The sequence below is a fragment of the Tilletiopsis washingtonensis genome (assembly GCF_003144115.1).
Source record: "Tilletiopsis washingtonensis strain MCA 4186 unplaced genomic scaffold FA09scaffold_2, whole genome shotgun sequence".
In the NCBI taxonomy this organism is placed as follows: Eukaryota; Fungi; Basidiomycota; class Exobasidiomycetes; order Entylomatales; genus Tilletiopsis; species Tilletiopsis washingtonensis.
Window position 1 is genome coordinate 910,977 of NW_020311999.1, and position 12,079 is coordinate 923,055.

The window sequence follows — 12,079 nt, forward strand, 5'->3', positions numbered from 1 at the left end:
GCCGCTCCCCTTCTTGAAGGCGCTGCTGACGGCACTCCCGCCTTCGCCTCACACCCTCACCACCACCCAGCCCAGCCCACCATGTCGCAGCAGCCCATGCACAGCGTCGCCCTCGGCGGCGACGCCAAGGACATCCACATCGCCCAGATCGGTCAGTCGTGCTGGCCGGCGCACACCGAGCTAGAGATTGCTCACCCGCCGCGCGCCGCACAGGCTACGGCTCGATGCACACCTGGGGCGCCAAGCCCGTGACCGACGGCGAGATCCTCGAGACGCTCAAGGCCGCTATCGAGGGCGCCGCGCCGCACAAGCTGCTCTTCAACGGCGGCGCCTTCTACGGCCCGCCGCACGATGCCGGCGCCAACCTGCGCATGATCAAGGTGCGGGGCGCCGTGCAAGGTGCTGCGGCGGAGTGCTGACCGCGTCGTCCTCCGCAGAACCTCTTTGCCAAGTACCCCGAGCTGCGCGAGCGCACCGTGCTCTGCATCAAGGGCGGCTTCGTCATGAAGGACTACATCGAGAAGGGCATCGCCGGCGTCAAGAACGACGCCTCGGAGGAGAATCTGCGCGAGGACCTGCGCCGCATCACCGAGGAGCTTGGCGGCGACAAGCCGGACATCTACGAGGTGGGTGTTGAGGGCTCTCTTTGTGTTGCATGTGCTGACTGCTCCTGCAGCTGGCTCGCGTCGACAAGAGTGAGTGGTGGTGTGAGAAGTCGTGGTGCCTGGGCTGACGCAGCACACAGAGATCCCCATCGAGGAGCAGATGAAGACGATGGCCAAGCTGCGCGACGAGGGCCTCTTTGGCCACATCGGCCTGTCCGAGGTCGCCGCCGAGACGATCCGCCGTGCCGTCAAGATCACCAGCATCGCCTCCGTCGAGGTCGAGTACTCGATGTTCGAGACGACGATCGAGGACAACGGCGTGCTGGCCGTCTGCGAGGAGCTGGCGATTCCCATCTTTGCCTACTCCGTCACGGGCAAGGGCATGCTGACGGGCACGCTCAAGAAGCGCAGCGACCTGGCGCCGGACGACATCCGCCTGCACCAGGACCGCTTCTCGGAGGAGGTGCGTGCGTGCGTGCTGCGCGGCTCTGCTCGGCGCTGACTGGCCGCACAGAATTTCCCGCTCAACGTCAAGCTCGGCGAGGCCGTCGCTGCGCGTGCCGAGAAGCGCGGCCAGACGGGCAGCCAGCTGGCCATCGGCTGGGCCATTGCCGCGTCGAAGAAGCGCATCGTCGTGCCGATCCCGCAGACGACCAAGGTCTCGCGCGTCGAGGAGAACTTTGTGCCTGGCCGTCCCGGCAACGAGTTGACCGCGGAGGACCAAGCCGAAGTCCGCAAGCTGCTGTGAGTGGAGGCGTGTCTGGCATGCACTTCATGCTGACCTTGCCCCGGTTCCAGCAAGGAGATCGGCGTGGCGGGCGAGCGCTACAACGCCGCCGCGCGCGAGCACATGAACCTGTGGGGCTAGCCGCATCGCCTGGCCAGCATCGCGCATCGCCCGCCTCCTCCGTCACGCATGTACCGCACGCGCCTATTCAGTCCTGACTCCCGTGACTGTGCTCTGATTACTGTGCCGCGCCCTGCCATGTCCGCCCGGTGATGCGTGCGTAGGCCTCCTTGTACTTCTCCGCCGTGCGCAGCGCGACGTCGTCGGGCAGGCGCACCTTCTCGCCCGTGTCGGCGGCGTTGTGCTTGTTGTTGGCCTTGAGCCAGGAGCGCACAAACTCTTTGTCGAACGACGACGGCGACGTGCTGTGGGCGGGTCAGGCTAAGACTGGCGGCAGCCCTGTGCGGGGCAACTCACCCGACCTTGTAGTCCTCCTCGCCCCAGAAGCGCGACGAGTCGGGCGTCAGCACCTCGTCGACGAGGATGAGCTGCTCGGCGCCGTCGGCGCCCTTGACGACGCCAAACTCGAACTTGGTGTCGGCGAGGATGATGCCGCGCGACTGAGCGTGGGCGGCGGCCTTCTTGTATAGCGCCAGCGCGGCCTCGGACATGGCCTTGGCGAGCTTCTCGCCGATGATGCCGGGCACTAGGCAGAGTGAGTGCACACCCGCGATGCGCCCTGCTCGCTCACTCACCCTTGTCGGGATGGATGTTCTCGTCATGCTCGCCCTGCTCGGCCTTGGTGCTGGGCGTGAAGAGCGGCTCGGGGAACGCCTGGCTCTCCTGCATGCCCGCGGGCATGGCAATGCCGTGCACGGTGCCGCTGCGCTGGTACTCGCGCCACGCCGAGCCGGTGATGTAGCCGCGCACGATGGCCTCGATGGGCAGCACGCGGGCGCGCTTCACGAGCATCGCGCGCCCCTCGACCTGCTCGCGCACCGGCGCCAGTGCCTGCTGCAGCTCGCGCGGGAAGGCGTCCCACGACGTGGCCAGCAGGTGCGAGGGCAGAATCGACGGCGTGAGCAGGTCGAACCAGTAGGCCGAGAGGGCGTGCAGCAGCGGTCCCTTCTCCGGAATGCCCTGCGCAGCGTGTGAGCGTAGGTGGTGTCGTGCTGTGGAGCGCAACGCACGTTGTCGAGGATCACGTCGAAGGCCGAGATGCGGTCCGTCGCGACGAAGAGGATGGCGTCGCGGTACTCGGGCGCCACGTCGGCGTGCTGCAGCCCGGCATCGTACAGGTCGCGCACCTTGCCGCGCGCAATGAGCGGCAGCGGCAGCGACGTCGTGGTGATGGCAGCGGCAGACATGGTGGTGGGTGAGAAGGAGCGGTCCGGCCGCTGCCGAGGCGAAGTCTGTCGCGGGACTCGGGCATCGCCGGGCGCGCCGCACTTTTTGCCGCGCGCCGTGGAGCGCACCCCCTGCCTCTCCACCACCACACCACCATGGTCCTCTACCTCATCGGCCTCGGCCTCGCCGACGAGAAGGACATCTCGCTGCGCGGCCTCGAGGCGGTGCGCTCGTCGGTGCGTGTGTACCTCGAGGCATACACGAGCATCCTGCTCGCGCCCACCGAGGCGCTCGAGGCGCTCTACGGCGTGCCCGTCACGCTGGCGCACCGCGAGACCGTCGAGCTCGAGGCCGACGCCATCCTGCGCGATGCACGCACGCACAACGTCAGCTTCTGCGTCGTCGGCGACCCGCTCAGCGCCACGACGCACACGGACCTCGTGCTGCGCGCGCGCGCCGCCGGCGTGCCCGTGCGCATCATCCACAACGCCAGCATCATGACGGCGCTCGCCAGCAGCGGCCTGCAGGCCTACAACTTCGGCCAGACGGTCAGCGTGCCCTTCTGGAGCGAGCACTGGCGCCCCGACAGCTGGCTGCCGCGCATTGCCGAGAATGTGCAGCACGGCATGCACACGCTCGTGCTCGGCGACATCAAGGTGCGCGAGCAGAGCGAGGCGGACATGGCCCGGTGAGTCGAGCGGCAGTGTGTGGGCCATGGCGGAGCGTGTGTGTCGCGAGGTGATCGCGCTGCAGTGAGCAGCCGCAGTAGCGCGAAGGATTGTCTTTGACACTGCGAGAGTGCAACCGGCATGCAGCTCTGAGCGGGGCCGAATGCAGCACTGCAGCATCGGAGCGTGTAGCGTTGCGACAGGGCGCTGGCGCGGGCCGCACTGCAGCAGCCGTCCTCATGCTCAGCTCACACATCCTTTGCAGCGGCGTGCTGCGCTACCAGAAGCCGCGATACATGCTCGTGCCGCAGCTCGTCGAGCAGCTGCTCGCCGCATCGGCGTCGCACTTTGCCTCGGGCAGCACGACGCTGCCGGGCCCCGCATGCGTGCTGGACGCCGACCGCACGCTCGCCGTCGCGCTCTGCCGCATGGGCACCGACGAGGAGGGCATCTATTCGGGCACGCTCGGCGAGCTGCTGGCGCTGGCGCAGGCAACGCCAGAGGAGGCCGCCCGCGACGAGGCCGAGGACGACGCCGACGAGATGGCCAGCGAGACGGAGCTCGAGGCGCGGCGAGCGGCACGCGCAGAGGAGCGCGCGAAGAAGGCCTTTGGCGGGCCGCTGCACTCGCTCGTGCTCGTTGGCGCGCGTATCCACGGGCTGGAGGCCAAGTACGCGGGCATGTTCCAGGTCAAGGGCTCGCGGTGGGATGAGGTGGCGCGCGACGTGTATGGCTGTCGGGAATGAGAGGGACGATGTCTTGAGGGAATGTGCTGCACGCTGTGAGTATGGCGTGTATCAGGTGTGCGACGGTGTGGCACAGGTGGGCTTCGAGAGGACAGGATGACTCGAGCAGAGGATGAGACGGGTCACGACAAGTGACAGCGTGATGGAGCAGCTGTAGCCAGAGCGAGAGCAGCAGAAGCGGAGTCGCAGGCATGCCGGCATCTCGTCAGCGCGCACGACTGGCCCGATCAGCTGAGGTATACGCTGCAGTGAGCTCAGGCGAGGCTACATCGTTAATCAGGCAGCCAGACGGAACGACGGATGCAGCAGCCGCCCGGTGGCCGTCCACAGAGAGGCGACTGCACAGCGCTTCTTGACCCCCACAGCTGCCTCGAGGCTTCGCTCCGCCTTGACGAGGTTCAGGCGCAGGTGGCCGAGGACAGGCGGGCTGTTCGGCGTCTTCGGCGCTCGGCGGCACGCTGTGCGTGCATCGCAACGTGAGAGGGCCGCGCTCATGCCTGGCTCCGGCTCGGCCTCTACACAACATGCGTACCTCGACCAGCTCGCGACACCAGCATGCTGTTCCAGTCACACTTGTTGCTTCTTACTGCACCGACGCCTCCGTCAGGCCATGCATCCTCTGCTGTCGATGGAGGCCCGCAGGGCCAGCCGCCCTCAGGGCAAAGGCCGCGCGAAGCGCGGCCGAAACTTTGCCCCATAGCTTGTGTACCCGCCGGCCGGAGCCACAGATATCCGGTCTTTGGGAGATTAGGGGTTATGACGGGGCCGCAGTCGTGGAAGATGCTGCAAGCCGGACGCGTGCAGGTGGGGGCGCAGCTAGGCCTCGAGATCAGTCGGTAGCGGGTCCATCGCTCGCCATCTGTGCAGCAAGAAGGCTCTGTGGGACCTTCAGAAGCATCACAGAAGCTCCCATGAGCTGTGAGATGCCAAAAGACGGCGCGCTCGCGCGCCGAGGGCCCCGCAAGCCACTGGAGAGCAGCGCGGCAAAACGGAAGGCAAAAAGAATCTCTCTGGCCGGGAATCGAACCCGGGTCTGGACCGCCGAAGCGATGGACATGCCGAAGTGACAAGGTCCCGTCATAACCCCTAAACTACCAAAGACCGGATATCTGTGGCTCCGGCCGGTGGGTACACAAGCTGTGGTGCAAGCCTGCCGGTTTCCGGAAGAGCCGCGCATCACTCGACTGCGGAGGCGCGTCGTCCGCCCGCGCTGCCACTGCGCTCATCTTGCCAGCTGCTGTGGGCCGCCAGAGCGAGCGAGTCTGAGTCAGTTGCCGCCAAAATCTTGTGAGGCAAGTGATAAGTGACCTCGCTCGTGCGAGAAGCGCACAGGCGAGCAGGCACGGGCAGAGCGTGACGGCGATGACCAGCAGCATGCACGACACAAGTTACCCGAGCGCAATGCCAACAAAGGTCAGCCCGCCACGACCTCTTATGGCCTGGCCTCCGAGACCACAAGCAGCGCCGAATTGCATTCTGGAGGAGGATTTTGCTCAGCAACGGAGCATCACGAATCCATAGCACACAGCAACGATCTCCTGAGTCGGCGTCTGGTGCCTGAGCGTCACCAGCGGGAGGCCGCACAGCAGAGCGCGCCGCGCGCGGCGTGCGCTCACGCCGCGCGGCGCGCCGGCTCATGAGGCGACCTCGCCGCGACATCTCAGTCAGCTCGCCGACTGAGGTCTCCAATGCATCTCCAGATGCATCAGGACGATAGCAGGAGTGTCACAGAAGCGAGAAATGCGATTTTGGAGGACGTTCGACGGCGTTGAGTGGCTGCGATGGCTCCCAGCCTCGGGGGCAAAAGGGGAGCTTAATGCGAGTGTGCAGAGAGCAAAAAGGAAGGGGCCCAACCGGGATTTGAACCCAGGTCTCCTCAATGTGGCAGCTTGACTCGCAAGCGGGTGTAACCCGAATGAGGTATACTGCGCCTATACTATTGGGCCCTCGATGTCGGGTCGGTCCACATAGGTGTTCATAAACGCAATTTACAAGCCCTCACGTGGTCCCCAGATGACTGAGAGCGCATGCTGCTCCTCCTCTCCCGTGTCCTGCCTTCTCCTTTACTGCACGGACTCTTCCCTCTCCTCGGTGACGCTCGCATGCTCCTCCTTCTCCTCGCTGAGAAGCGCAGCGCTGGAAGAGCGCCATGACGTCTCAGGAACGTGGCTCGGACCCCAGTCGTGTCGGCAGACGCGCATGACCTCCACCGTCTCCTCGCCAAGGCGCCTCTTCTGACCCCTCTGCGCGCAGTCTCGGCCCGCCAAGCCGCGGCGTGAGCACGGTCGTCAAGGCTGCTCACGTCAACAAGTCTACACAGCAGGGCGGTCGCAGGGATGTGCCTGCAGTGCCCGCCTGATGGTGCCTGCTCGCTGCTCGGCCTCGCCGCAGAGCGGTGCTGCCCAGACCCCGTACACTCCTGCCTCCGTGAGCTCACACTCAACTGCTGCAAGGCGACAAGCTGCAGTAGCATCACTGCTTGCATTGCTCTATGTGTCTATAGCGGATCGAGGCCATCGCGAGCGATCAGCGCGCGCATCGTGTCCACGACGTCGGTGTCGGTGCTGCCACGCGCGCCCGTGTCGCCGACGGCGCGGTCAAAGGCATCGGCAAGGACCTGCAGCGGATGTCAGCACAGCGTCATGGATGCGCTACACTAGACTCACGGCGTCGAGAAGGCGCCGCAGCTGGCCGCACAGCACGCCAATACGCGCATTCGCGCGCAGCTTAATGTCCTGCGCATCACTCGAGCCCACGCTGTTCGAGCCCACGCTGATGCCGCCGATCATGTGGTGGATCTGCAGGCGCCCACCGAAGAGCAGCAGCGCGTAGAGCGGCACCTCGGTCGCGTCGCGCATGTACGTCTTGGCCGTCGGGCCGTCGCCGCTCGCGCCCTTCTTGAAGACCGCAAGATGGCCAGTGAGCGCGCTGGCGCTGAAGAGCACGCTCGTGGGGTGCAGGAACAGCCGGCCGGAGGCGTCAAAGTACTTGAGCGACTTGGCCTCGGCCTCGCGCTGGATCGTGCCCGACGACGACTGGTCGTACTTGGCCGACGGCAGCGCCACGCGCACGACCGAGGGCCACAGGCCGGCGAGGATCAGCGCGCGCTGCAGGTTCACGTCCTGCGCGTGGGCGTCGAGCGGCATCTGCTCGCCCCGGAAAAAGGCGCCGGCGTTGTACGACGACGCGACAAAGCCGAGCTGCTCGAGCTGCGAGAGCAGATCGGAGCGCGTCGACTGAATGTCGCGCAGCGACGAGGCCGAGAGGAAGTTCTGCGGGCGCGGGATCAGCGGCAGAGCGCATGAAGCTGCGGTGGACACACGCACCGACTCGCAAAAGTCGCGCAGCTCTGCGTTCGACACACGCTGCGCTCGCAGCCGTGCCCAGGCTGCAAAGGCCGCCGCATCGGTGAGGAGATCCGAGTTGCCGGTGGCAAAGCGCTCGCGAGCCCTGCGCATGTCAGCAGTGCCAAACCACACGGTCACTTCGCACTCACTGCTTGGCCTCCTCGCGGCGCTCAAAGGGCGCGAGGAAGAGCGGCTTGCACGACATGATCGCGGCAACGCTGAGCATCGGCGCGAGACAGCCAAAGCATGCGCCGAGGATGAGCAGCTTGCCGAGGCGCAAGTCAAGCGGCAGGTTGCTCTGCGCGGACTGCGTGAGATGCTGCAGAGGACTCGATGTCCACGGCCACCCACCAGATGCCGGCCGAGCGCCGTGAGCCTGCTGCGGAAGCCGCGGTCCTGGTGGATCGCGCCGACCTCGATGAGCGTCGCGAGCGCCTTGTCCATGCTCGCCAGGCTGCGACGCGTCAGCACGGTGCATTCGGAGGCCAGCGTGCCGTCTCAGAAGCCACATGCCTCCATCACACTGCAGCAGCGACACTCACCTGGGCGGGTCGAGCGCCTCCTGCAGGTAGCTCTTAATATCCAGGTCGTCGCTCATCGCCTTGGCCTGCAGGAACAGACTCTCGAGCGGCACGCGGCGCATCTCGGGCGTCTGCTGCGGCATCATGAAGCGCTGCCAAATGTGTCAGCAAGAGTTGGGCACTCGCTCGTGTCTGCTCACCTCTTCGGTGTGCCGAGTGAACAGCTTCCAGCACTCGCCCGCCCGCGTGCGACCCGCACGGCCGCGCCGCTGCCGGCACGCAGCCCGGCTCGCCCAGCACTCGACCAGGCGCGTCAGGCCCGACTCCGCCTCGAAGCGCGTCTCCTTGACGCGGCCCGAGTCGATGACATAGCTAATGTCCGGAATCGTGATCGACGTCTCGGCGACATTCGTCGAGCACACAATCTTGCGGCGCCCTCGTGCGGAGGGCAAAAAGACGCGACGCTGCTCCTCGGGCGAGAGGTTGGCGTGGAGCGGCAGAATGTCGACTTGACCCGGCGCAGCGGCACGGATCGCCTCCATCGCTTGCCTGCGACGAGGTCAGCGGCCGCAGCCGCAGTTGTAGCACATGCACTGCACTCACTTGATCTCGCCGACACCCGGGAGGAAGACCAGAATCGCACCGCCAGTCGACGCCTCAACTGTCCCGTCCCGCTCCTGCTGCTGCGCCCTCTCGCAGACGAGCTTCGCGGCGGCACCCAGCAGGTCGTAGTCGACGCGGTCGTTGGCGCTGACCGCCTCGACGACCCGCACGTCGTCCTCCGCCAGGCCCGCAGCCTCCATGCTGGCACGCAGCGCGGCGACCTGCTTGTCCGACTTGGCCTTGGACGGCGGCCCGCCCCAGCCGCGCTGCGACGGGCGGAAGCGCGCCATCGGCACGAGCTCCTCGAGATAGTGGTCCTCGACTGGGAACGTGCGTCCCGGAATCTCGATGCACGGCGCGCCATCGAAGTACGAGGAGAACGTCTGCTGGTCGATCGTCGCGCTCATGAGGATCACGCGCAGCTTCGGGTTGCGCTGCAGCACGCGGCGCAGCTCGAGCAGCAAAAAGTCCGAGTCGACCGAGCGCTCGTGGACCTCGTCGACGATGACATGCGACAGCGACGCCAGGTTCACGTCGCCCGTGGCTAGGCGACGCAGAAGCAAACCGGTGGTGCTGAACAGCAGACGGCAGTCTCGGCTCGCCTTGCGCTCGCCACGGATCGCGTCTGCAGGACGGCGCTCAGCTTGCGGCCGCTTGTCCACTCGACGCACACTCACATCCGACGACACCGCTGCCGATCTTCTCGCCACGCTCCTCTGCCACGCGCGAAGCAACGCCCATCGCGCTGACTCGGCGCGGCTGCGTCACGACAATCTGGCAGGTGCTGCCCTCTCCTGCGTCGATCGCAGCGTCGAGAATGAACTGCGGGACTCTGAGGGCGCAACACGTCAGCTCGGCCGCGCCGGAGCTTCACAGGAGCGCTCACTGAGTAGTCTTGCCGCAGCCCGTCTCGCCAGCAATGATCACGACTCTCTGCGCGAGTGTCAGTGCTGGCGCTCATCCGCGCCAGTCTCTAATGCGCCTACTCACAGACGAGCTGAGCAGCTTCAAGATCGACTCGCGCGCATTCGCAGCCGGCAGGCCTGCCCGGACAGACGCCATCGGCCGATGCGCCGGGTTGCTGCGCAGATCGTCGAGCAACGCCTGTAAGCGAGCATCCACGCCTGCATCGCGGCGCAGCGCTGGACGAGCTGTGCCGTTCGTCGGTCGAACAGCACGTGTCGCCTTGACGGGCGCTTCCACTGCCGCGGCGCGCTCCACCTTCGGAGCAGCCGGTAGCAGGCCGCGCATGACGCCAGCGAGGTCTGGAGGGTCGTCGACGAGTGCGCGCCAGCTCGTCTCGAGCTCCTCGACCATCGCGAGCGCGAGGCCGCCCTCGCCTGCTTCCAGCATCTCTTGCCAGTCGGGCTGGTTGCGCGAGGCGCGCACTAGGCGCGCCGTCAGCGCTAGGCGTAGCGAGGCGGGAAGCGTCTTGGACGCAATGTAGAAGGTCGGCAGGGCCGGCAAGCCTTCGCTGGGTGCAGATGGGTACTGCGATGCCATGCCTGGAGTGAAGCGCAGGCGAAGCTCGTCTCCGCCGTTCTTCTTGCTGCTCGTGGCGATGACGACGTCAAACGCCTCGCCGACACGCTCGCGCGAGCTCAGGCTGAGTTCCTCGTCCGCAATAGCCACAATGCGCTCGTCGCCGAGAACGGCGCCGAGCGCCATGCGCTCGTCTGCGCGCTTGCGAGCCAGCTCTGCCTCGACGTCGGGATCTTGCTGCTGCGCTGCGACGTGTGCTCCCGCTGCGCTGCAGACGGCCAGCGCGGCGGCTTCGTCGCCCACGAGACGCGCCAGCAAGACGTCGATCGCAAGACTCTCGCGCACATGCAGAGGAGCGTCTGGCAGCGCAGCGCCGGCCTCCTTGATGGCCTGCACGACTGCCGGTCGCGGGAAGCCGGCGTGCTTGACGAGACGCTCGGCGCCCCAGCGCAGCGCCAGCTCCTCCTTCTCGTTGCCGGCGGCAGACGACGTGACAAACGAGTCGCTCGACTGGCTCGGCGCAAAGGCCTTGGGAAGCTCTGCCTCGGGCGTGAAAAGCACGAGGTATTCCTGGCAGCTGTGTCAGCGCAGCATGCCTCTCTTCTCCATCACGACTCACCAGCGCTGCTTCCCGATCGCCTAGCGAGCTGATGCCTGACCGCAGCGCAGCCTCCGCCTCGCCGCCCTCCGCCACGCCAGCGCGTGCAGCGAGCACCCAACGCGCCGCACTCTTTGCCGAGCCTGGACGAAAGCCGAGCTTCTGCAGCTCCGCAACGAGCGATGCGACGGCGCCAGCGTCTGGCTGCGCTGTACCTTGCGGAGTCTGAGTTCCCGACGGGCCTGGCGAAGCATCGTCGTCGGCTGCAGCCGCAGGATAGATCTGCAGCGCCGCACGCACACATGCCTCGGTGCGCTCGCGCAGCTTGGCACTCATGCGCACCTCGCGCGCCTCTTCCCAGCGCTTGCCGCCCGTCTTTGTCGGCTCGCCGCGCTCTTGTGCCGCTGCCTCCTTCTCGCGCTTGGCCTGCTTCGCTGCCTGCTCGGCGGTGCGCTTGGCGGCGGCCTCGAAGGGGTCCGCCGCCCACATCCACTCCTGATGTGCAGGCGCCGCAGCCTTGTGTGCCTCCAGAGCAGACCAGTACTCCCTCGGCCCGCCTGTCGGCAGCACTCGGTTGAGGCTCAAGTTGTTGCACATCTGCACGCCTCGATGAGCATGCACATCCCGACGCTCCTCTTCCCTGCACTCACCCGAAATAGCGCGTACACGGCACCCAGCTGACGCGCCATGTCCTTGCCGCGCTCGCCCGAAGTCCACTCCGTCATGCTCTCACCCGGCGCCTTAGGCTCCATGCGCACAACGAACGGCTCACTGGCGTTCGCCTTGTTCGTCTTCGTCAGGACCACGACGGCGCTCCAAGCCGGCTCCGTCTCGCCGCCATTCTCAGCCTGCGACGCCTCCCCATCTGTGCCCTCGTCGGCCGCGACGGCGCGGCGAGCACGCCGCGGCTCGATGGAGGGGCGCAGCCAGCCAGCGGCGGCATGATGCTTCTGCACGCGCTCGTTGAGCACGCTGACCGGCGGCTTGACGCCCGGCGGGAAGAGCGGCGGCGGGCGGTTGTCGGGCTGCGGCGCGCCGATTGCACCCGCTGCCGCTGGTGCCCGACCGGCAGGCGTCTGCTGCGCGTTGGTTGCCGACTGCTGCGCCGACGGCGGCGGCGGAGCACGAGCTCGAGCCGCAGGTGCTGCTGCGCCATCCGGTGCGGCGCCCTCCCGCGCCGCCTTGGTGTAGGCCGGCGGCTTGGGCGCGCCGCCCTTGACCCAGTCGGGCAACGGCGCAGCTGCAGGAGCGATGTGTCAGGGCGGCGCAGCAACGCTTGCCCTGCAGGCGGCGCACATACCCTTGGACGAGGTGGCGCCGGTGGCCTTGATGGCCGGGTTCTTCTTGCGGCCCATGCGGAGGATGTGGTCGGGAGGCAACGCAAAGCAAGAAGTCTGAGCAAGGCATCTGTGCATGTCGCTGCGCATGTCCGAGT

At 66.8% G+C, this 12,079-nt stretch overlaps 4 protein-coding genes and 1 non-coding gene across 5 annotated transcripts; 2 read left to right on the forward strand and 3 right to left on the reverse strand.

Annotated features, from left to right (window-relative positions):
• Positions 1-81: 81 nt before the first annotated feature.
• On the forward strand, positions 82-1,473 carry FA09DRAFT_336376 (aldo/keto reductase; the record flags this gene model as incomplete). The annotated part of the gene is made up of 7 exons (XM_025743879.1): positions 82-151; positions 214-380; positions 438-626; positions 677-695; positions 746-1,068; positions 1,120-1,349; positions 1,404-1,473. 7 exons carry the CDS (start codon positions 82-84, stop codon positions 1,471-1,473), a joined length of 1,068 nt encoding a protein of 355 aa, XP_025601266.1.
• Positions 1,474-1,570: 97 nt separating this feature from the next.
• Positions 1,571-2,701, reverse strand: FA09DRAFT_342311 (SAICAR synthetase; the record flags this gene model as incomplete). The annotated part of the gene is made up of 4 exons (XM_025744538.1): positions 1,571-1,757; positions 1,810-2,038; positions 2,088-2,472; positions 2,523-2,701. Coding segments are annotated over 4 exons (980 nt in total), but the record flags the coding sequence as incomplete, so codon positions are not given.
• Positions 2,702-2,827: 126 nt separating this feature from the next.
• Positions 2,828-4,423, forward strand: FA09DRAFT_327697 (putative DPH5-diphthamide methyltransferase). The gene is made up of 3 exons (XM_025741489.1): positions 2,828-3,367; positions 3,613-4,128; positions 4,343-4,423. Exons 1-2 carry the CDS (start codon positions 2,835-2,837, stop codon positions 4,091-4,093), a joined length of 1,014 nt encoding a protein of 337 aa, XP_025601268.1. The 5' UTR covers positions 2,828-2,834; the 3' UTR covers positions 4,094-4,128; positions 4,343-4,423.
• A 676-nt stretch (positions 4,424-5,099) lies between these two features.
• Positions 5,100-5,194, reverse strand: FA09DRAFT_t8. The gene has a single exon. It is a non-coding gene; the product is annotated as a tRNA-Asp (tRNA).
• A 1,348-nt stretch (positions 5,195-6,542) lies between these two features.
• Positions 6,543-12,009, reverse strand: FA09DRAFT_327701 (P-loop containing nucleoside triphosphate hydrolase protein). The gene is made up of 14 exons (XM_025741490.1): positions 11,945-12,009; positions 11,295-11,884; positions 10,666-11,241; positions 9,555-10,616; positions 9,451-9,497; positions 9,242-9,396; positions 8,565-9,189; positions 8,162-8,510; positions 7,983-8,113; positions 7,792-7,894; positions 7,590-7,738; positions 7,420-7,543; positions 6,760-7,365; positions 6,543-6,710 (listed from the first exon to the last, which is right to left on the reverse strand). The coding sequence occupies exons 1-14, from the start codon at positions 11,997-11,999 to the stop codon at positions 6,591-6,593; spliced, it is 4,692 nt and encodes a 1,563-aa protein (XP_025601269.1). The 5' UTR covers positions 12,000-12,009; the 3' UTR covers positions 6,543-6,590.
• Between the last annotated feature and the right edge of the window lie 70 nt (positions 12,010-12,079).

Coding starts and splice junctions, on each gene's coding strand:
- FA09DRAFT_327701 (XM_025741490.1), bottom strand. CDS start 11,999: ATGGGCCGCAAGAAGAACCCGGCCATCAAGGCCACCGGCGCCACCTCG. Junction 7,895..7,982: donor GAGGCGCTCGACCCGCCCAG/GTGAGTGTCGCT, acceptor GACGCGTCGCAG/CCTGGCGAGCATGGACAAGG. Junction 6,711..6,759: donor TGCGGCGCCTTCTCGACGCC/GTGAGTCTAGTG, acceptor CATCCGCTGCAG/GTCCTTGCCGATGCCTTTGA.
- FA09DRAFT_327697 (XM_025741489.1), top strand. CDS start 2,835: ATGGTCCTCTACCTCATCGGCCTCGGCCTCGCCGACGAGAAGGACATC. Junction 3,368..3,612: donor AGCGAGGCGGACATGGCCCG/GTGAGTCGAGCG, acceptor CATCCTTTGCAG/CGGCGTGCTGCGCTACCAGA.